The sequence below is a fragment of the Tenrec ecaudatus genome, chromosome 17 (genome assembly GCF_050624435.1).
Source record: "Tenrec ecaudatus isolate mTenEca1 chromosome 17, mTenEca1.hap1, whole genome shotgun sequence".
NCBI lineage: Eukaryota > Metazoa > Chordata > Mammalia > Afrosoricida > Tenrecidae > Tenrec > Tenrec ecaudatus.
In genome coordinates, this window is record NC_134546.1 from 19,956,325 (window position 1) to 19,977,984 (window position 21,660).

The 21,660-nt window shown below is 53.2% G+C and overlaps 1 protein-coding gene across 1 annotated transcript in view; it reads right to left on the reverse strand.

Annotated features, from left to right (window-relative positions):
• PLB1 (phospholipase B1) overlaps positions 1 to 21,660 on the reverse strand; it is a 132,026-nt gene that overhangs the window by 31,441 nt on the left and 78,925 nt on the right. The window contains exons 30-41 of the mRNA XM_075536066.1: positions 21,041 to 21,099; positions 19,929 to 20,002; positions 15,154 to 15,197; positions 14,415 to 14,523; positions 12,949 to 13,000; positions 12,631 to 12,711; positions 11,970 to 12,035; positions 10,914 to 11,014; positions 9,802 to 9,883; positions 9,064 to 9,168; positions 7,401 to 7,496; positions 6,791 to 6,862 (exon numbers count right to left, since the gene is read on the reverse strand). Coding sequence (XP_075392181.1) covers positions 6,791 to 6,862; positions 7,401 to 7,496; positions 9,064 to 9,168; positions 9,802 to 9,883; positions 10,914 to 11,014; positions 11,970 to 12,035; positions 12,631 to 12,711; positions 12,949 to 13,000; positions 14,415 to 14,523; positions 15,154 to 15,197; positions 19,929 to 20,002; positions 21,041 to 21,099 — 941 coding nt within the window. The remainder of the gene's footprint in view (positions 1 to 6,790; positions 6,863 to 7,400; positions 7,497 to 9,063; positions 9,169 to 9,801; positions 9,884 to 10,913; positions 11,015 to 11,969; positions 12,036 to 12,630; positions 12,712 to 12,948; positions 13,001 to 14,414; positions 14,524 to 15,153; positions 15,198 to 19,928; positions 20,003 to 21,040; positions 21,100 to 21,660) is intronic.

A 21,660-nucleotide genomic window follows, 5' to 3' on the forward strand; every position in this document is an offset into this window, starting at 1 on the left:
TGGGAACACTTTCTCAAAACGCTTCGCTCGGAGGAAAAGGCTCTGAGGGTAACGTGAGACTGCAGAGGGACACCTGGAGAAAAGACGGAAGTGGTCAAGGATTTCCTCTTGCTGGGATCCATAAGCCATGCTCCTGGATAAATCTGCTGCCCAAGACTCTTTAGAGTGTAGCAAAGGGAGGAGGCTATGGTGAGGACTGTGGTGTGACTGACCCCGAGTCATGGGATATCCCATGGCTTCCTCTGAGTGTGAGAGTTAGACACAGAATAGGGAAGACCAAGGAAGAGTCTATGCATTTGAATTGCGGTGCGTTCCAAGAATATTAAAAGTCCCGTGGACTGCCAAAAGGACAAACAAACCTGTCTTGGAAGATGTATGGTCAGAGTGCACCGACATACTTTGGACATGCTGCCAGGAGAGACCAGTCCCCGGAGAGGGACATGGTGTTTGGTCAAGTAGAGGCGCAATGATGAAGAGGAAGGCCCACATCAAGATGGATTGACACAGCGGCTGCAACAATGTGCTCAAGCATAAGATGGGGTACTAAAACATCCAAAACTGGATTTTTTCAAAGTTATGTATTTAAATCTTTTGACAAAACAACCTTACCACCTTCAAAGTACTCTCCATTACACTTAATACATTTGTCGTATCTGCGATCCCATTCTTGGAAACATTTTTCAAACTCATCTGTTTGGATGGCTGACAGCACCTCCCTCATTTTTGCTTCACCTCTTCTACATGGTCAAATTGCTGTCCTTTCATGCCCCTCTTCATTCAAGGAAACAAGAAGAAGTCACACAGAGTGAGGACAGGTGAGTGAGGTGCATGGGGCAAGAGAGGCATGCTGTTTTTGCCCAAAAGTGGTGCGGCCATTTGAGATGGTTGTGTGAGATGGCTGCATTGTCATGGTGGCAAAACTAGCCCCACATCAGCCACAAACAAGGTCTTTTTTGTCACACACTGTTACATAATCTTTTCAGAACCTCTAAATAGAAAGTTTGATTAGCAGTCTGACCTGGTGGCGTGAACTCCAAATGTACAAGGAGTCAACAGTTTAGTCCATTTGGGAAGTTGACAGATGTTTAGAATGAGGTTTGTCATCGATCAACATTTTACCTTTTCTGAAACTTGAGTTTTCCCCTTAGCACTGTCCTTGTAAGCTGTGTTCAACAACACAACAATTTCTGCAGCAATTTTCCCATGCAGGAAACAAAATTTCACAGCCACATGCTGTTTTCCTTAAACTGGCCAGCACAAAATGAGGTTTGGGCGAAACTGCTTGTATGAAAAAATTCACTGTGACTGGAGAGAACCTTCCCAGGGGATGCCACTGGGTGCACTAACTCAGAGCCAGTTGCTTGATGCTCACCTGGTGGGGGTAATACCTCGTACTACGATAGCTCCACCCAGTGGTGCTTTTTTCCATTTTTTGGGGGGTGGGGTGGAGTTACCCTCTCAGAAACAACTGTGAGGATGATGCAGGACTGGGCAGAGTTTGACACTGTTGGGCAAAGGGTCGCTATGGATCGGAACCAACTCAATGGCATCCAACAACAATGGCAAAGAGAAACCAGAACGTTGAAGAAGGTGGTCCTCAGAGACCCGTTGCGAGGCTTGGAAACGGTGTCCCCCAGGCGGACCCTGGCCGGGCAATGCTTTCTTTCACCTTGTTTCCTCAAGCCAGGATGGTGTCTATACAGAGAAGAGCCTCCAAGCTTCCCAAAGGGGGGGGGGCATAGCGCTGTCTGCAGTTCTGGCCCCACCACCTCCTCTTGCTGTCCACCTGACCCCATTCCCACAAACATATTCCCACTGGAGACATTTGACTTTGCTGTCCGTGGGGGCTCCGTTTGATAGATAAGGAGCAACTGAAGTCTGGAGGAGGCAGCCGTCGATTCCTGATGCGTATCAAGAATGGAGCTGGGATCAGGACGCGACCTGACGAGCCTCTTGCCTGTTTCCATACCCACACCAGGAGAAGGCGAATAAAAGGCCCCATTGGTGCCCCCCGAGGAAAAGGCAGAGAGGGACTCAGCAGTTACTTTGCCAAAACACAATCTGTGTGCACAAAGCTCTGCCGCCCCCCCCCCCCCGCCCCACCACAGACCCTGGCTCCTTAGGGCACCGGGCAGTCACGTCTCTTCCTTCGTGTGTCCGTGTTCTATCTGAAGCCAAGTCGGGAGAACACCCTTTCACCGAGAAGCACTCAGGGCCAGAGAAGGAAGCCCATTCCAGACCATCCTCAACTGGGCCAGGCATGAGAGAGCTTGCAGCGGCAGGGGACTTGGCTAAGTAGGCTTGTCTCAGGTTAGTGCTACTTAGCGTCCCCTGAACATTCGTTCCCTCTACTGGGAACAGTCTGTAAATAACTGGCCAATGTCTGCTGAGTCTCTCATGTGTCCAGAGCTTTGTTCTGGGTGCCAGCAAGGCACAACGAGGCCATGCCACAAGGACAACAAGGTCAGGCAGATATAGAGACACGAGCAGTTAGAAAGAAGGGAAGTCCCAGAGGATAGTGCGTGCAGGAAAGGAAATATTTCCCGAGGAATCGCTGTAAGATCTCTCAAAGACAAGACTCCCTGGGGTGTGTGTGTGTGTGTGTGTGTGTGTGTGTGTGTGTGTGTGTCTATGTACACACTAATTATTGTTTTCTCCCTTCAAGGGAGCCCTGACTGGAATTAGAGCCTAGGGGCTGGAGCTAATCACATGACCATCATAGGAAGAGCCAGAGGACAAGGACAATTCCCTGTGGGAACGTTGAGAAGTCACCCTGGAGAGTCTTAGACTCAAAGGGTGCGGTTGCAGGGCGGGGAGCTAGAGCCAGTGGGGCCAGAGACAGGTGGAGGCTAGAATTCCAGGGGGAGTGGGTCCGACAAGAACAAGAACAATGAGAACAGGTCCAGGCAGTGGACCGGGCTCCCCAGGGTTTGTCTGTAGTGACCACTGGCCACTGACAGGATAGCACGTGCATGGTTTGGAGTGCTTTGATCGCCTGGAGTCAAGCAAATTCTGTGGAAGAAGGATTCTATTTAGTTAGCCTGGCTGCCTGGGCTTGCATCAGTAAATAGACACAGAGAGGGCCTCTAAGCCGCAAAGCTGTGCACAGGCCGCGTGACTTGCCTTTGGAGGCAGCGAATTCCTGTGTCCAGGCAGAATCCCGACAGCCACCCGATGTGAGTCAGCAACGGGCGTTAGTAACTGCTGGGAAAGGGTCTGGTACACCTCGGCGCCATCACAGGGTGAAGAGTTCGACAATGAAGGACGGTTCTTTCCTTCTGTTTGGGAGTGTGCAGTCAGGCCGGGCGCCCAGGAGAAGGCAGTCACAGAGGGCCCCTACATGAGTCACGCTGGAAGCCAGGACTGTGACCCAGGGATGTCTGTCTGGGGAGGAGCTAACTCGGGTTATCCTGTTGGTGGTAAGTAGGAGGACCTGAAGTCAGGACAGGGATGATATTTTCTGATTCCTTCAATGCCAGTCCAGACCTACTACTACACGGACTTCAACGGTCTGTAACCACTTGGCAGTTGAAAAGCACATCTGTACAAGAGAGGAAGGTTATGCAGGGGCCACTGTGGCACCTTGGGAGCGATGTGGTGACAGCTTCATGAGAATGAGGCCCCTGGATGGCACAGCGAGCTTGTGTTTGAAAGGCAGCACCGTGGAAGCCAGGCCTGGCCATCTGCTTCTCCAAAGATGCCAGCCAAGAAAGTCTATGGAGCAAGTTCTGCTCTGTAGCACGTGGGGTCAACTCAATGGCAATGACTCTGAATGGAGTGGTGGTGGGGGATGGAGGCTGGGAGCTGGGAAAGCAAATAGGAGGAGATGTGGGAGGAATCCCATCAGACGGGGAGACTGCAGAACCGGGAAAACCGGGACAACATGGACAGACATAAGGAAGACCCAGAGGGTAGAGACCTTGGGAAGACAAATCCTTAGTGCCCATATAGATATTCTCTGCCAAAAGCAACTGTCTGAAAGGATATTTGTTGAATTTGGGGTGATGGTGAGGTTTTCTACATTGAGCTGCTCACCACAAGGTCAGCAGCTTGAGCCCACCAAGTGCTTCTTGGGAGAAAAGTAAAGCTGTCTGCTCCTGTAAATCTTATTTTGTTCTGGGACACAGGGTCTTTGGGTCAGAAGTCACTTAATGGCAGAGTAGCAGTAGCAGTAGTAGTAAAGCATTAAAAAGGTAACCGTGTCCTTCCAAATAGTCAGAGTGAAAATGCTACTAAGCAATGACGTGTCAGAGGGGATGTGCAGTGGGGAAAGCTGGGAACTCGATTCTAGGGCATTGGCTTCCCTTTGGCTTTTTCTCTTGAAAAAGGGAGAAAAAAAGCCGAGGTGAAATCAGTCTGTCTGTCTGTCTCTCTCTCTCTCTCTCTCTCTCTCTCTCTCCCTCTCTCTCTCACACACACACACACACACACACACACACATCTGTGTCTCACTCTCTCGCTCTGGTTCTTCTGCTTTGTTGACACTCTCTGACCATCCATTTAGTCAGTGCCTTTGGTCTAGCGTTTGGGAGGAAAGAAATGGGGGCAGAGGCTGAGGGGCCTATACAACAAAGCTGAGCAGGACGCTGGACAGGGATGCATCTCAGCATGAGGGGACGTGCCGCGAGAGATGACAAGATGGCTAAGACATGAACCCTAGGAAGCATCTCAGTTTAAGAGGACAGGGAGAAGGGGAGAGGGCCCTTAAAAGAGGTCAGAGCTGTGGTCACTCAAGACTATCACCTGTTTATTATTTTCATATTCTCTTTGCTTTTTATGACACCTTAGTCCAGCAGCCGTAGTTCTACCTTTGTGAATGAGCATTATTGAAAGTTTTGCCCGATCTCCAGCGCTCATGGTTGGTGTAAATAGTGCCCAGTCACTTCATTTTTAAATCTGTACATGTCAACAATCCATGCGTTTTCATCTAAAACTGTATACTGTTCTTTTTTGAACAGTGTTTTAAAATCTATATTATTGGCTAAATTAATGAGGCTATCAGTGGAATTACAATCTGCCTCATAGGGATGCTTTCTACTGTTCCCCTGTAAACTGAGCAGGATGTCTCTGACGTGAACCAGAGACATACATCATAGCCCTCATCTAAGAACAAGTAGTTCTTATGACATGGCCCTACTCAGTACTCGCCCTCATGAAGAGCTCACTGAGAATATGGGTGCTGTAGCGAAGTATGGTGAAGAAATCAGAGGGTGCCCGGCTATCAGAAAGAATTCTATCTGAGGGCTTAGAGACTTCTCTTAAAATGAGCAGCCATCTAAGTGAGGAGTCCGCTAAATCCACAGGGAAGTGGCACATCAGCTTGTGTAATCCAAGGATTGTAAATAATAAAATCCACATCCAGACGAGGACACTGTATGAGAGCTTAGATTCTGAGCACCACGTTTGCAGATGGCTATGGATGACAGTGGAAACCCAAAATTCATTTGTAGGGTATTCTTGTGAAGTAAGCTTCAAGTGACTCCATCCCCTCTGACCAGAGGCGTGCATAGCCTTGCTATGAGACAGCGCATTCAGTAAGTGGACTAATGCGGTTGTAGTCTTGACGAGCTGAGGAATGACATCGAGAACATTGTGCATGAAGAAAGCCAAAGGTCATTAAAAAGACTGGAAAGAAAGAAAAGGTCTAGGCGGATATCAGAAGACTCTGAAACTTGTTCTTCATCAGAGAGCAGCAAAGACAAATGGGAGAAATAATGAAGTCTAAGAGCTGAACAGAAATTTTCACAGGGCAGCTCAAGAAGACAAAGTCAAATATTATAATAAAATGTGTTTAGAGTTAGAAAACCCCAAAGAAAAACGACATTCAGCATATCTTAGCCTAAAAGAGCTCAAGAAACAATTAAAGCCTCGAGCTGCAATATCGAAAGATTCTAAGGACAAAACATTGACTGATGCAGGAAGCATCAAGTGAAGATGGAAAGAATACGCAGAGTCCCTGTGCCCAAAGGAACTAGTTGACAGTCCGCCATTTCAGGACGTAGCATATGAGCAAGAAGCAATGGTGCTGAAGGAAGACGTTCAAGCTGCATTGAAAACATTAGCTGAAAACAAGGCTCCAGGAATTGATGGAATATCAACTGAAATGCTTCAACAAGCTCACGAAGCACAATAAACATTCACTTGTCTAGACCAAGACATTTGGAAGACAACTACTTGGCCAACTGAATGGAAGAGATTCGATTTGTACCCATTCCAAAGAAAGGTTACCTAGGATGCTTACATTACAGAAGAGTATTATTGATATATCACATGTAAGTAAAATTTTACTGAAGTTTACACCAACAGTTGAAGCAGTATGTAGACAGGCTGCTGCCAGAGGTTCAGACCGGACTCAGAAGAGGACTTTGAACCAAGGATATCATTGCTGGTACCAGATGGATCTTGGCTCAAAACGGAGAATTACTGAAAGATATCCTTGAGCCTGCTCTAAGGTCTCTGACCACCACTTCCGAGCCCAGCTGGCTGATCATCCTCCCCCCAGCCCGCAGTCAGAACAGCGGCTGTGAACATGAGCCTTCTTGCTGTGCTTCTGCCCCGCCCATGTCCCTTCTCAAAAAACGTACCTCTCTCACTGCCCCTCCCCCCTCAGTTGCTTCTCCCTGTGCCCTCCTGCCTCCCTGGAGCCCTCTCCCACGGCTCCATGGCTGACACTGGGTGCCAGGCGCGTGGGGAAGGTGGGCAGTGTGGAGCCCTGGCGGTGGGTGCAGGGAAGAGGGGGAGCCACGTTCTGGGTTCTGGAGAGGGACAACAGCAGGTGCTTCTGGATTACCTTGGTGGGGCAGGAGATGGGGATCACCGTTGCCAGGTTCAGGGTGTTGGACTTCATTCCAAGTGGCTGAAGCTGGTAGGGAGGAAAAGAGAGGTGGGTACAGTCATTTTGTTCTGACCCAGTGACCAAGCCCAGGCTGCCTAGTGCAGTGGGTGGAACTCGGACCTGGATGCCAGCGAGCCTGGCTGCTCGTCGTGGCTCTGCCAGTGGTCGGCTGTGTGGCCTGGGGTGGGTGGGTGGGTGGGTCTCTTAGCGTCTCTAAGCTCCCGCTCCCTTACCAACTCTGAATACATAGGCTTAACTACGGAGGCTTAAACTGCCTGGCACAGTGTTGGCACATGGCACACCCTGAGCAAGTGCAAAGTGTCTGCCTCCCATGCACTGCTGAGAGCCCCTGGCCCAGCCCCCAGTCCAGAGGGGAGGGAGATGGCCGGGCCGAGCACAATCACATGGGCATCCTGTTTGAAAAGGACAGTCTCCACAACCAGCACGTCTCTCATCGAGGCCCCTCCCAAAGGGAGGCCCAGGACAAGGTGCCCCACTGCAGGGGGGGGAGGGCCGGCCTGAGATGAGCACCCAGGGAACCGGGGCACCCGCTGCCTCCGTTTACCATATTGGCCCAAAGGGCCCTGGAGAGCTGGGAGTGGAATTTCTGATTTGGGTGGATGCAGTCTGGGGCGAAGAAGGACGTGTCCGGGCGTCCATCCTGTGGGGAGAAACACGGTCCTCAAGAGGCCATTGGCTCGGGTGGGCCTGGCCCCTGCTCCACCTGTTAGTCCCTCCTCCCCCGGGGGTGCTTGGAAACTGGTCCTCCCCAGGCCTGCAAGCTCAGGATGGAGCAGAGAGATCCGGAGCAGGTAGCCTCAGGGCCCACACCAGCCCCTTACTGCTGCCACAGCAACCTTACTGCACCCAGAGCACCTGTGTACATGTGCACGCTGTCACAGGATGCCTTCAAGGTCAACAGAAACAAACCCACCGCCATTGAGTTGATTGCAACTCATGGGGACACCACGGTCACCTCGCCACAGTCCTGTAGGACTGTCCTGACTCTAATCCTTACATCAGCGGATCGCCCGGTCTTGCTTCCGCGGTGCCACTGGGTAGTTTGGAATGAATGGCCCAGTTTCAGGTCAGTCTTCATGTGTCAGTCATTTGCACTCCTAGGGCCTTGTGACCTGAGCTTATGCCACAGGTGCTGGACCAGGCTCCTTGACTCTGAGGAAACCTGGCCAGCCACCTGGGAAAACCTCTCGGCAGTGCTCGTCCAGCTGGCCCTTGGGATCTCAGGGGTGGGGGTTGGGGGAGAGAATCTAGGCCGGCCTGGGCACTGCCGATCCCAGAGCCGTGTGCCTCCTGACTCCTGTCTCTATTACTCCGGGGCACAGACCTCTCTTCTGACAACTCTGGTCCAGTGAGGAGAGGGCCTGAGGACAGAGGCTCTGGTGAGCAGAAGTCAGCCCTCCCATGCCCTTTCCCTGATCTCTTCTCTTCAGAGTGGATGCATCAGGCAAACAGCACAGCCAGGGTGAACATAGGGAATACAGAAACCACTCTTGGTAACTGAAGATTCAGAGAACATTGGGGGTGGGGAGCATTGCTGGAGGGGCAGGGCAGGAGGCTGGTCACCATGTAAGGACTTGTGGTTGTGTTGGCTCTGCCCCTTCAGGACAGACACAGCTGGTCCTGGGCCCTCCTCGTGATGGGCGGTCTGTTTGCGTCCACTGCTCCAGCTACTGTCAGTCCTCATGAGGGGCTCCCTCGTGTCACTGACCCCTCCTTGATCACCCATGCGACCTCTCACTCCCCAAGGGGCTTTAGCAAAGCCACTTCCCAGATCCAGGTTTGTGGTGGGCAAAGTCTAGGGTACGCAAAGCACAGTGTCCGGGGAGATACCACACCTACAACCAAACCCACTCTCACTGAGTGTGTCCATTCTGATCTGCAGCAAACTTCTACAGGGACCCAAGGCTGTTTGTCCTCATGGGAGCAGACAGCCTCATCTCCCTGCAGAGGAACAGCTAGTGGATTTGAACCGCTGACCCTGAGGTTAGCAGTACCTAGTAGGTGTCCCATAGAACAGCTGCTGTCTTCAGTCCTAATGGAAAGTTCCCTTGGGCTGCACCCCCCAGAGCAGAGTGTGGAGAGCAGCTTTCTCCTGCCTGGTCTTTCCCATGTTGTGTACACACACACACACACACACACACACACACACACACATGCACATGGCAGGCTCTCCCCGGGAGCCCCGTGGGTGCGGGCAGGGAGTGCACCTGTTGCTCTGGGACGCGGAGGTTTTGGAAGAAGGGCTGCAGGACCACGGAGAAGTCGTCTCGGGTGTCGTAGCGGCCTGACTCCACCAGCTCACGCATGCTGTCCTGGGAAACACAGGCCCTCTCAGCACATGCCGTGGGGGAGGGGGGTGCGGTGTCAGTGAGGGGCAGGGTGGTGGGCGCCTTGAAGACAGCCCTGCCCCCTTATCCCTGGACTGGTGATGGGCTCACGCAGTCTTCCCTTAAGGCCACAGCCATGTTTGACTGTAGATCTCGCTGTCCAGAGCACTGTTAGTGTTGCGTTGGGGTCGGGACTAGACTGTAGGCACAGAGGGGCTCGGCTAGACTGCCAGGAGGGAACAGAAACCCAGCCAGAGACCCTGGCAGTGGGGCTTGGGGCTCCAGCAAGCGATGCTGTAACCAATCCTCCCATTCAGATGGAGGAGCTGGGGTGGGGTGGGGCCAAAGGGCATAGCTAGACCTCCAAAGTTACAAGGTGAGAGGCTGGCCCTTGGGATGTGCAGTGAAAGGGTGCTCTTCCAGCCAACCAGTGGGTTAAACCACCAAGGGTGCCTGGGGCGGTGGGCCTCAGGGTGGGGCAGTGGAAGGGGCCTAGGATGTTTGGGGAGTGGGTGTCTCTATTCCCAGTCCACCCCTTCCTGTGCCCCCCAGGGGGCCTCTGGGCTGTTTATGTTGAGGACATGCCCCTGTGGGGAGAGCCGCTGGGCCTGTTCTCACCTGGTAGGCTTGTGTGATGACAGCTAACCTGGCTTCTTCTTGGGAGTTCTCCCGTGGGCTCAGAACGCAGTTACAGAGAACCCTGCATAAAGGGAGGCAGGAGAACCCAGAGCTGAACCCCAGACCGTGCAGAGGCCAGGCTTTGGGTGGTCTGGCTTTAGTTACAGGGAGGGTGACTTCTGGGAGCCCTGGCCCAGTGTGGTTAGCTAGCACGTGTGCTGTGTGCTGTCGGCCCGGCAGAGGCACAGGATCCAGTCCCTCAAGAACATGGAGCGTGAGCAAGCACATATTCATGTGACAAAGGACCGGCTGCAGACACTAGGCTTCCCATCCCTTACATGGAGCAGATGAATCAGGCAGAGCCAATCCAACTTGGCATGGAAATAAAAATGCATCGGAGCTGGTCTTTGGTGGTCATGACCCATGTGTCCCCAGAGACCACCTTAGACCGCACTAGCCTCCTTCCTCCTTACCACCTGTCCACCACCTTGCTTCTATCATGAGGCATTTCCTGCCTCTAGAAGATCCGTCGCATATTACAGAGCTAAGGTGGCGTTAGCATGGTGCACAGGAGACTGGCTGCAGAAGTGTCCGTTCAATGAACATCCTCTGTACGTTATAAAGGGGAACGGAACACACACTCACGGACCCCCACCTGGCTGAAGAAACGCACTCTCCCAGGTGTAAGTTCCCTGTGGGCCCCTCCCGCCCCAATTCCCTTCTTCCCTCTAAAGGCCAAGGCTGTTCTGAAGCTGAAGCTGTGCTTCCTCTCCTGGTGTGTGTCCTGCCTTCCGCTGCATTTTCAGCACACGTGCCGCCCGCCCTGTGCTGCCCCTTCTGAGGCCTGGCCTTCAGCCTCTCAGACACCAGTCTTTGTCCCAGCCTGACCCCAGCACCAGGAGGCTCCTGCCTGGCACCTGGAGGCTGGGTAAGGGAGGTGGGAGGGAGCAGGGTCATGGCTCTGATCTCTAGGAAGGGGTGTCCTGGCACAAAGGCCCCTCAAGAGGCTTGGCTACCTGGACGGACAAGACAGGAAGACTCTGAGGAGTCCCTAGTACATGTGAATGAGACCAGGGTGAACACGTGTCCCCCAGGTGCCAGCACCTGCCTACCTGGCCTGCTGCACTGGGCACTTGTCCGGGTTCTTCAGGAACACCTCTCGAATGACACTTGGGCTCATGAAGTCCACGAGGTTGACCAGGGCTCTGGGTACCTGCGAGCAAACCCAGAGATGAGGGAGGAGCCCAGGGACTGCTTCCTCCAGCTGCCTTGGTGAGCTGAGAAATGGGAACGGGCTGGGGGCTTTAGAACTCCAGCTCAGTGGCCCAGAGTGTAGCTGTGGGGAGGGCCCTGCAGGCTGTGCACCACACAACTGTATGGGGGCCACCCGCATGGGACAACCGGGTGACCTGAGTCTAAACTCCGGGAGTGCAGCGCAGCTCAGCTTAGCCATCATTTAGTGAGCCCCCCACCCCTCACCCCCAGCATACTGAATTTAAATTGGGAGACTGGAAACCTGCCCATCCCCCTCCAGGGCATCTGGCCAAACCCCCTTGAGCCCTCCTGGGGACTCAGCCACAGCAGAGGCACCTGGCAGGCAGCACTCCCTCCTGGGTGGCTGAAGCAGGGGGCACTTGTCAGGGAACAAGGAGAGGGCAGGCTGCTGGGGTCCCATAGGTTCCCCAACTCATTTGACCTACTGGTCCCTTTTTAGGGAAGAAAAATACTCAGCCCCCCAACCTAGCCGTTGAAACCTTTGTGCCACAGCCCACCTCCAGGATAAAGTGCACCTGCCGGCTTTTGCAGCCCCCCCCCCGCACCCGTATCTTTGCAGGGCCCCCACGGGGCACCATCACTGCTTTGGGGAGCACTGCTCTAGCCACTCTCTATGGCTTGGACACAGCTCCCAGCCTGGGGCCAACTGAGAGGCATCCCAAGCAGCTCCCACCACCAGGGACTGTCCTGACGTGAGTGGGGGTCCATTAGCGCACACACAGCCTTCCAGCTGAGGCCCCTCTGGACTCTGCTCCCCAGGGTGGCCCCACCTCTGGAAAGGGGCAGGGAGCAGGTCATTGCCCTCTCCTTCCAGGGAGGAGCTACTCCCACATTGTTCTCCCACATAGCTGAAAGGCTGGAGGGATGCCAGGTTGTGGGATCCTCCCACCCACCTCTCTGTGCAAGATGTCCAAGGCTTTGCGGAGATGTTCAAAAAAGTTGGCTGCAGAATACGTCTTCTGGAAGAGACAGGAGGGCACAAAGGGAGGAGCTGGTTAGGGCGGATGGGCGGCGGGACAGTGCACACAAGTTTCCCTTCTGACCCCAGCACTGTGCTCCCCTGGCTGCCAGCTGCCACCCGCTGAGATGAACCTTTGACAATTCCAAGTTGTTAAAACTGGACCAGCCAGATTAGCCCTTCCAGCCAGAGCTTTAGCTCAGGAGCAGAAAGGAGAAGGTCCTGCTTCCAAGTGTTGGCTCTACAGATTCTTCTCGTTCTGGATTCTTGGGGGGTCTGGGGGCACCATGTACATGCTTCCTCAGGCCATCAGAGACCCGAAGAGGGATCTCCAAACCCCTGGATTGTGGCATAAAGTGTGTTTATGCACACACACACACTCGTGAGCACACACATGCTTCCTCTCTCTAGCTCTAGCTCTCTTTCTCTTCCCTTCTCCTTCTCTCCCGCCCCCACTCCCACTCCCACTCCCACTCCCACTCCCGCTCTCTCTCAGGCACAGTTGAAGGATCCTAGGATTGTTGCAGCACTATTCTCAGAGCGGATTTTTGCTGCATCAAATCAGGACAAGAAGTAGGCACGTCCCTCCCACTTACCGAGTCTGTGCAGTAGTCACAGAGATCGGTGCCTCCAATCAGCACAGTGATGACCTTCCAGTCGCGCTGGAAATCCACTCTCTACACAGAGGGGAGAGGAGACCCGTGACTCCAGACGACACGCAGCAAAGCCTCTGGCTCTCGTCGACTCGAACCCCCTACCACACGCCCTTGCCCCCTTGGAAGACCAGAAGTGGACCTCAGAGGGGAAGGAATTTGAGGGACATCTTTACGCACCACAGAATCTCAGCATTTCACTTGGGGACCAACCCAGTGAGCTAGACTGAGTTTTCACAAACACAAGTAAAGCTGACTCACAGTGTCTGCTTTCATCCTCTGCACTAGAGCGTGGGCTTGGTCCACGAGGTCCCTGAGAAGGAGAAGAAAGCAGTGGCACTGTGGTGGAGCCACCGAGCCCCGAGTGGTCCTCCCAGAGACGTGAGCAGGGGCGGCATCACCAGCTGCAGGAGCCTGCAGCAGAGCCTCTGGTGAGGCTGGCCTCCTGTGCATCGTCACTGTGACAAATACGCTTGGAGAGGCCCATCTGCGCTGCACACAGGTCTGCTGCCAGGACGCCACACACCATTGCCATTAGGGTCCCAGGCCAGGCACCCCTGTCCCTTCTGAAGGACTTGCATGTATAGCCTCAGCTCAGACTTATGAAAGCACGCTTTAGAAGTGATTGCTCTTTGGTTGTCAGGAAATAAAGGGTCTGAAGCTCAAGCAGGCTGAGTACAAAAGGGCGCATCCCCCTCTGAGACTTGTGGGTCTTCTCTCGCAGGTGCACATTAATGGGTGTAAACATATCTATGTAGTTCTTTTAGAATGAGCTGGGAACCAGATGCATGCACACTGCCCACGTAGGTGGCTGGCTCTTTGTACCCCGCAGAAGACTGGGTCTCAGGCTCTGCGATTTCCCATCAGCTCAGGACCCATTAGTGGCCTCGGGTTCATGGGAGCCACAGCATGGTAATCTCGGAACATGGTGATGGGACATACACCCCACCCCTGCCCCAGTCTCTGTTACCCAGGAGAGTCTAACCAGGCTAAGTGACATGCCTGGGGCTCATGCCCACCCACTAGAAGGTGGTGGGTCTGAGGGCTCTCCCCCTCAGACAGAACCAGGGATTGTACCTAGGTGGACGAGGGCAGGGGGTTCTGGGAGCAGGTGAGGGACCCCCCGTGGAGCTCGTCCAGGGAGGCCTCACACTTCTCTGGGACTACTCCACCTCATTCTTTGTTAGTGCCAACACAGGGTGATGGACAGACAGGACAGGCTGCTACTGAGTGAGGGACGGACAGGACAGGCTACTACTGAGTGAGGGATGGACAGGACAGGTTGCTACTGAGTGATGCACGGACAGGACAGGCTGCTACTGAGTCCTCTCAGGCTTGAGATTCTGGACCACCCTTCGTCTATTGGGGGAGCTGCTCCGGGCAAGTAGCTGGGCGGTGTGGCTCTCTCTAGCGCTGCTCTGTTACGGTCACTTTAAGAAACTAGATAAGCCCAGTTGCTGAGCCATTAGGTCATAAACAGCCCAGGAAGTAAGACCTGGAGTTCAGCCTCAGGGATGGGGGTCAGGGGTGGGGGCTTGCTCTGTCCCCGGCTGTACTGTCTCTCGCTGCCCTCCGGTCACAGAGACCGCAAGGTGAGAGAGCCACTGAGATCCCCTGGAGTCATTCCTGCTGAGGGATGAACATCCCCTGGGATAAGCACACCTAGATCAGCTTAAGGGTCCCCAAGGGGGCTATATGCTTCCCTCTCCCCGCCCCAAGCGCCGTACTCGGCCTTTGCTCCGGGAACGGCCTGGTTGAGGAACGCATTGGTGCCATTGGCGTCACCGGTGCCCACTGCGTAGCCGATGAGGTTTGGATTAAACTCCCGGAGGATATCTGGAAGAGAAGGATTGGAGAGGCCCCAGGGAGTTCAGGCTAGAGGGCCACGGTATTGTGTCTCCTCCTGAGGGGTCCAGGATGCACGGCTCTCATCCTCATGCCTCTTGGGGTGGGGCTGGACAGCAGAGGCAGGAAGGGGAGTTGGACCCTCTCTGAGTCAAGGATAGGCCACCCAAAGCTGGCTTGGACCTCAGCAACAAGAGCTCCACCCGCCCTGGTCCACTGCCTTCCTACTGCCCCACACTCGCCCATATGCACTGTACTGCACTGTACAATTCACGGTACAGATAACTCCTGTTTCCTTGACCCCACAATTCCCTGGGTCAGCTGAGAAAGCCTTAGATAGTCAAGGCCATCTGAGGCTCAAAACAGGAAACAACCTGTCCTAATCAGCTGGTAAGCATGTAGAAAGGCCGGGACCTAACCCTGGGTCTTCTAGTTTAAAGTCCAGTACTTTTCCCACCATCACAAGCCCCACCCCCAGCCCCAGGAAGTCCATGGATCTTTCTTCAGTCTTCAATGGCAGCTCATGGGAGAGAAGCACTTGGCCGTGTTAGCGGAGAGGGACTCGCTGGAAGCTTAGGAGTTGGCTGGGACTAGTGGAGCTAAGTCCCTGTGGTTACTTACTAGGCAACGTGGTCACGTTGTGCAGGGATCCATCCCCGCCGGAACTGTAAGGAGTAAGCAAGCCAAGGAGAAAGGGTATGGGGGGTAGGGGGAGGAGAGGGAAATGGGGCGGGAGAATATGAGAGGTTGAATTAATACATTCACTTTACAAAAAAACAGCCCCATCTTTCTTACTATTCATCTCAAGACGATGTCCAAGATCCATCTGTCTTTTGCAGTTTCCTGTGAAAATGTAAATTTCCTTGTGGCTTGAGTCCCCTAGCCAAATCCAGGATTTGAAAACAAAAGCAAACCATTTCCTTGCCCACTCATTAGGGAAGGAGAGAGTCCTAGCTGAGTATGTGCTAGGTGCCCAGTCCTGAACTAGATACGCCCACTGGTCACCTCCCTTCTCCAACCATACTATCGACTCTCTAGTGCACAAAGTCGGAAACCAAGGTGCACACGGGTAACTACCTTGCTAAAGGTCCCTCAAACCACCTCACTATGGAAACATTCAGAACATGGGTACGTTCTCGGCCCAGTGGTCAACTACAATTCCACAGACCGATTTAGGAAATGGTCTCTCCTTGCCCAGTCTAATTCCATCTAATCTAACTGAGTCTTATGGTCTAATCTAGAAGACACAATCTAAGATTTCATTTCCTTTCTGATTTGAAATTGTATGCCATGTAGGCTGTAGGGAAAGAACTGTTTTTATATTAACAAATTTCCAATATTTAAGATAGACTGCATTTATTCGTGTCTTCCGCTTTTGCCTCCCTCCTCGATCCAAGCCTACTCTTCTAGGCCCTAGATACTGAGAACAGTCGTGACGTCCAGCCCACCAGCAGAGAGTTCTCCAAGGGCAGGCCATCAATCAGAGGCAGGGATGGTCTCCATTCACGGAATGGTCTCCATTTATGGTATGCATGGAATGAAGTTAAGTGTATTTCATACCAAGTGGCTTAAGTCACAGGCTCAGCAAGCTGCCCCCATGTAGTGGAGCGTATGAAGCTCCAGTTACTGTCACCCTCCTATCTCACTCAGTGACCTCCCAACTCCCATCAAATGCCTGATTAGCATGTGGCCAGTGACGGGTTGTTTACATGACTTTCCAGTTCTTCCCCAACTTCGCATGAAGCTGAAGCTGCTCCCTTCTCCGCTCCTTGACTCTTCTTCCTCTGGACTAGAGGCACTGAACCAGAACACCGCACTTGGGAAGATAACTACATGTGCTTTCTCGAATCACTGTGTTCTAACTACCTCCTTTTGCTCTGCGCTATGCAGAAACATAGATTAATGCACGATTACATCATTTGATTTCTGTTGCAATTTCTTGGCTAAAGACATTTTTGTTCTAAAACAAGGGGGGCGGCTCCTCAAGACCATTTTGCTGCCCAAAACCTCCTTCTTGCGCCATTTGAATGAGCCTGGGGGAAAGATCTTACGGAACAATAAAAATATAATACAAATACGGAGGAGTAGAAATAGTAAAGCTCGTATTTTGACTGAAACTCTGTGAAACCTGAAAGAAAGCCATACCAAACCATAGTCTGCCCTGGGCCCCTCAGAGTCAAGGTCACGTCCATGGCACCGTGCGTGCGTTCTAGGGCTGGGCTTTCTGTGCTCCTTGCCAGCCCAGTGCGCCAAAGACACATTTCTCCAAAGATGTCCTAGAAACATTTGTTGGACTTTCAATCACCTGGGACTAAACTCCAAATTAAAAGACACAGGAAGGCAGTGTTTTTTCTGGGTAAATTTTATTTGGGCCCTTGGAATGGTCTCAAAGAAGAGGATGTCTCTTAATGGGAGAAAGAGCAATGGTCTAGAGACCTGCCGGTGTGAACTTAGCCGGGAGTTGGGCTCTTTCACTGGCTTAGGATTTTTACAGAGCCGGGGTGCTCGGAGATGCTCTCACAGGCAGACCTCCTTCAGCAGCTCCTGCCCACAAACTTCCTCAATCCTCCAAGGAGTCTCCCGCCAAGGCTTTGGGGGGAAAGGCCCAACTGCCACCCCACTGCCCTACTTTTACTTAGGAGTCATCACTTGCTTGGCATTTCTGATCTAGAAATGCCAACGATATCAGCAAATTTCTTTTCTCAAATAAGTCTGCTACATAGCTATTTTCACGGGGATGTTAATATGTATTATATGAAAGGGTGGGGGGGTGGTCCCACTGCCATCAAGTCAAAACTCAGTAGTGCAGGAAAGAGCTCCTTCTGCCTCTTCCCATCCCCACCTCAGGCGCCCATGCAGCTGCTGGGTGTGCCCCCGGGGCAGACCTCTCTTCCCCAGAGGGCTCTCCACTGGTCCACATTTTCTGCTTTCCCACACAGCGATGTGAGGTCACTGCTTCTGTGAGCTAAGACGGGGGTAGCTGCTGGGCAGCATCATGCTTTGAAAAATCCGGTTTCTTTCGCTCTCTCTGGCTTTTCATGTCTCATTGCAGCCTCAGTAGCCTTGGGGCCAGAGTGGTTGGGAGGGAGGTTCTGGTTGTTCCAGGGCAGCTGGTTAGAGACCACGCCCCTGGCGGAGCCTGCCCATTTCTCTGTGGGCAGTGGAGGCGGAGGAGGCATTTCTTCCTCAGCTCTCAGCAGGGCAGTGACCTCCTGCCAAGCACCCCCTGGACTCCTTGATTGCTACAGACTCAGTGATGTCACCTTTCCCTCCAGGGAACCTTCCTCTGAGTGACTCTCTTTGGGTTTGTCCAGGGAAATGACCACAGTGCAGGTCAGCCCCCAGGCCGCTCCTTCCCACTTGCTGGGGGATGCTGTGTGTGAGCGAACTTTGAAGAGTAGGGGGAAAAGAAGGGGGAAAAAAGACTGGCTTTTCCACTCCCAGAGGGAGTTAGAGGCCCGGAAACCCATCGGTCCGTGCTCCCCTGTCCTTGGGGTTGCTAGGTGTCTGGATCCACCCTGTGGCGGGGAGTTTGGTTTTGGCATTGAGCTGAAGACAAGGGAAGAGGCAAGCTCCCAAGCTCTCCTGGGCACTGTTGACTTTCTCCTAGCTGTTTGCCAAGGTAGCAAATGGATGCAGACAGAGGCACACAGGAACGGGGGGAACTTCATGAGGGAAGAAAGAAACGCAAGAATACCAACACCCAAACCCCCTCACCCTACACATTCCGAGGTTTTCCTGTTCTCTTGGGAATGCCCTCTCGTCCTATCCACCTGCCTAGTAGCTAGTCTGACATCTTCCCTGTGAAGCCTCCCAGCTCTGCTGCCAGGGGTGGCTACTATTCTGCAGTCCTGCAGCATTCATGTAGCTCACTACCAAGCAGTACTTGCCAACTGAGCACCAGGACTTAATTATGCCTTCCACACACAATTTTCCTCCCCTGCGCTGCCCCCTCAAGGAGCCCTGGTGGCATAGCAGATTCTGCACTGCACTGTAAACTGCAAGGCCAGCAGTGTGAACCCAGCCCTGGCTCCAAAGGAAAGAGATGAGGCCATCTACTTCCAGATTTACAGTCCCCAACTAAGTCCACATAAAAAAAGCACACCAGCCTGGGTGACCCACGGGTTGTGAGTAATCAACTCCAGATCCAAAGGAGGGAGCGATATCAGAGCTTAAAGTATGAAACCTCTAGTTACAGAAGGCTCTGGCTGCAGTGGAAGCCCCAAATCCATTTGCAGAATCTTCACCTGGATGAAGCCTCCAGGGAATTCTCTCTGACAACGCTCCAGGGATGCGGCTCCCCTTGCTATCAGACAGAGGCCACTGGAACATCTATTATGGCAGATATAGTCAGGGAGCTCCCCTTTGACGCATTTTAAAGTAGTTTCAGTTGTGATCTTTTCTGCTTTCTTTTCCATTGAGGTTTTTCTCTGTTTCATTTTGTCATTGTTGCTGGGTTTGTTGTTTGTTTGCCTCCTGTGGGTATTTTATATAATTTTCAGTAGATGAAATCCAGGGTGGGTCAATCTATAGAGACAGTCGCTGGGTATATAATTACCCCAGGGAATGGCAGGGGAAGTTGGGGGGAAGTGGGGACTCTAACAGCGATGTGTATGAGGAGAAAATGTTCTGAAGTTGATAGTGGTGATAATTGTACAATTCTTCTGAATCTGACTGATCTATTTAAACATATTCCATTAAAACTGCTGAACAAAAAAGACTCAAAGTCTCAGCAATACAAAGGGGACAGTTCTCTGTCCTGTGGGGTCATGACGAGGCAGATGAACTCGATGGCAGGGAGAACCTCCTTTTAAGACATACGCTCCCTCCCCCGCCCCAGGATGGGACAGCTAGGGTGGGCTCAGTCGTGCCTGTTGATGTGAAGCTATTTCCTTCTGCAGTGGGTGGTGGGTTTCAGGGCTTCTCTGGGCAGGTGCGTGCGTGCGCACGCGCGCGCGTGTGTGTGTGTGTGTGTGTGTGCACGCGCGAGTGTGCCGAGAGACATGAATAGAGGCCTGGAGACAGTAAACAGAGCAGGAGGACATCACGGACTGCACAGACACGGGCTGGAAGCTCAGGGATTTGGTGCTTTTCTGGTGCATTTAGTGTTGGGTTTGTTGGCCCTGGAGTCTGATCAGAACCTTGGTTTACTTTCTCTGCTTAATTAAAAAGAAAAGAAGATTATCAACAGTGAAATACGCATTCCCACCACCACCCCAAACCCCCTTCCCAATAAACTCCACGTTTTGCAAAAAGATGTAGGTTTTCCTTCCGCCGGCCCCTTCCAGACCTGGCCCTTGCTCTCTGGTATCCTTGTGCACAGGGACAAGCAGTCTCTGTGGGCGAGCATGGGGTGGGGGTGGGGGGCACCGAGGCAGGTCAAGGGTTAACGTTACCTGTATGACAGTCCCCGATACTGTGTGGTGACATCAAGAAGGTCATCTGGTTTGGTGGCAATTCCATTGCCAGCCTTTAAAAGCAGACCGAAATCCAAATTAACAATAGCAGGCCGGAGAAGAGGGACGCGTTAAAGCACAGGGCCTCTGAAGCGGTAGACACCGATGGTCTCCTCCTCGCCTGACCAGCCCTGGCCCGGAGGCCCGTGAGCCTCCAATGTGTGCATCTCTGACTTCCACCACACCCGCCACCACGTGCGTACAAGCCAGGTCCTTCACTTGACTGACTCTCAGAGGCTTCTGTCTGGACCGGAGGCCCGGCCCAGGCCTGGTGGGGCATGACTGAGCCTGCCCAGCCATCAACCTCTTCACCTGGAACTGGTGGGACCCACTTTATAATGAGTGCATTTTAAGGAGACTAACCCCCCCTGGGGTCGCGTCAATTCCAACTCCAAGTGACCCTGAAGGGCAGAGTACGGTTGCCCCAGAGGGGTTCCAAGGCTGCCTCATTGATCTCTGGAGGAGCAGCTGGTGGGTTTCAACAGCCGGCCTGTTGCTTAACCCACAGTCCCAGCAGGGCTCCTTCTGAGGAGACCAGGAGACAGAACACCAGCATATTGCTGGGCACCATGCCCAGCACTGAGCAGGGTGAATTATTAATTGTGCAAAATCACCTCTACTACTTAAAAAAAGAATCTGGAGAGATGGCATCCTGAGGCAGGCCCCTCTTTGGAATAGTTGGATAACGGCAAAGGATTCATCATGGAAGGTGGGGTAGGTGGGTACAGCTTAGCTTCATTCCCTCCTCCTCCCACCCCCATGTTATATGTCTGACCCAAAGGTTAGTCCTTTAATGAATCATTTGGCTTCAAAACTTGAAGCACGGAGGTGGCAGGCGGCAGTCTGGAAGATCTGTCTGTAATTTCTAAGGGAGGTGACAAAGGCCTTAGAAGCCATGCAGAAGAGGCTGCTTGCCTCCCCCTGACATCCTGCACCCACCCACACCCCTCCCCCCACATCAGAATAGGTGGACAGTGCCTTCTGCTGTTCACGGCAGGCCACAGAACCTGGTCCAGCCACCGCCACCCAGACCAGAGCCCAGGAGTCCTCACCGTGAGAGAATCACCGAGAGCAGCCACCACTTGAACGTCTGCAGGTCTCAGGGCATGCACTGGAAAGACAAGAGGACACACGTGGCTCTTCCGGTTGGAGCAAGAATGGAAATGAGAGCCGAGGGTGTGTTTGGGCCATGCAGGGGGAGACTCGGGGCACAGGAGGGCAGTGGTTGTGTGGAAATAGATGGGGGCATCAGAGAGACCATCAACTGATTCCAGGCCTGCATAGGGGAGGAGAGGGCCAAGCAAAGTGGGCTGGGGGAAGGAGAGAGGAGGTGGAGAGAGGAGGAGAACTGGGGAGACAAGTCAGTACTAGAGGAAAGAGAAGGGAGCCACGGAAGGGTCCTCCTCCATACAGGGAACACTAGGGTCCCACCACTTTGGCGCCTCGCAGTCATGTGGGCCAGCTGTGGTCGAGTGCAGATGGACACTGGACCATGGGGGGTGGAGCCAGTCAGAGCTGGATGCAGGTTCCCAGCAAGAACCTGGGGAGTCGTCTGTCGGGCCTTCCCTGCCTCCAAGCCTCCCCTGAAGGGCCCAGGGGATTTTCCAGGCGCCCCTGCTGACCAGGACTCTGGGACTGAGACCACAGACCCTGGGCCACAAAAGCAGCTCCG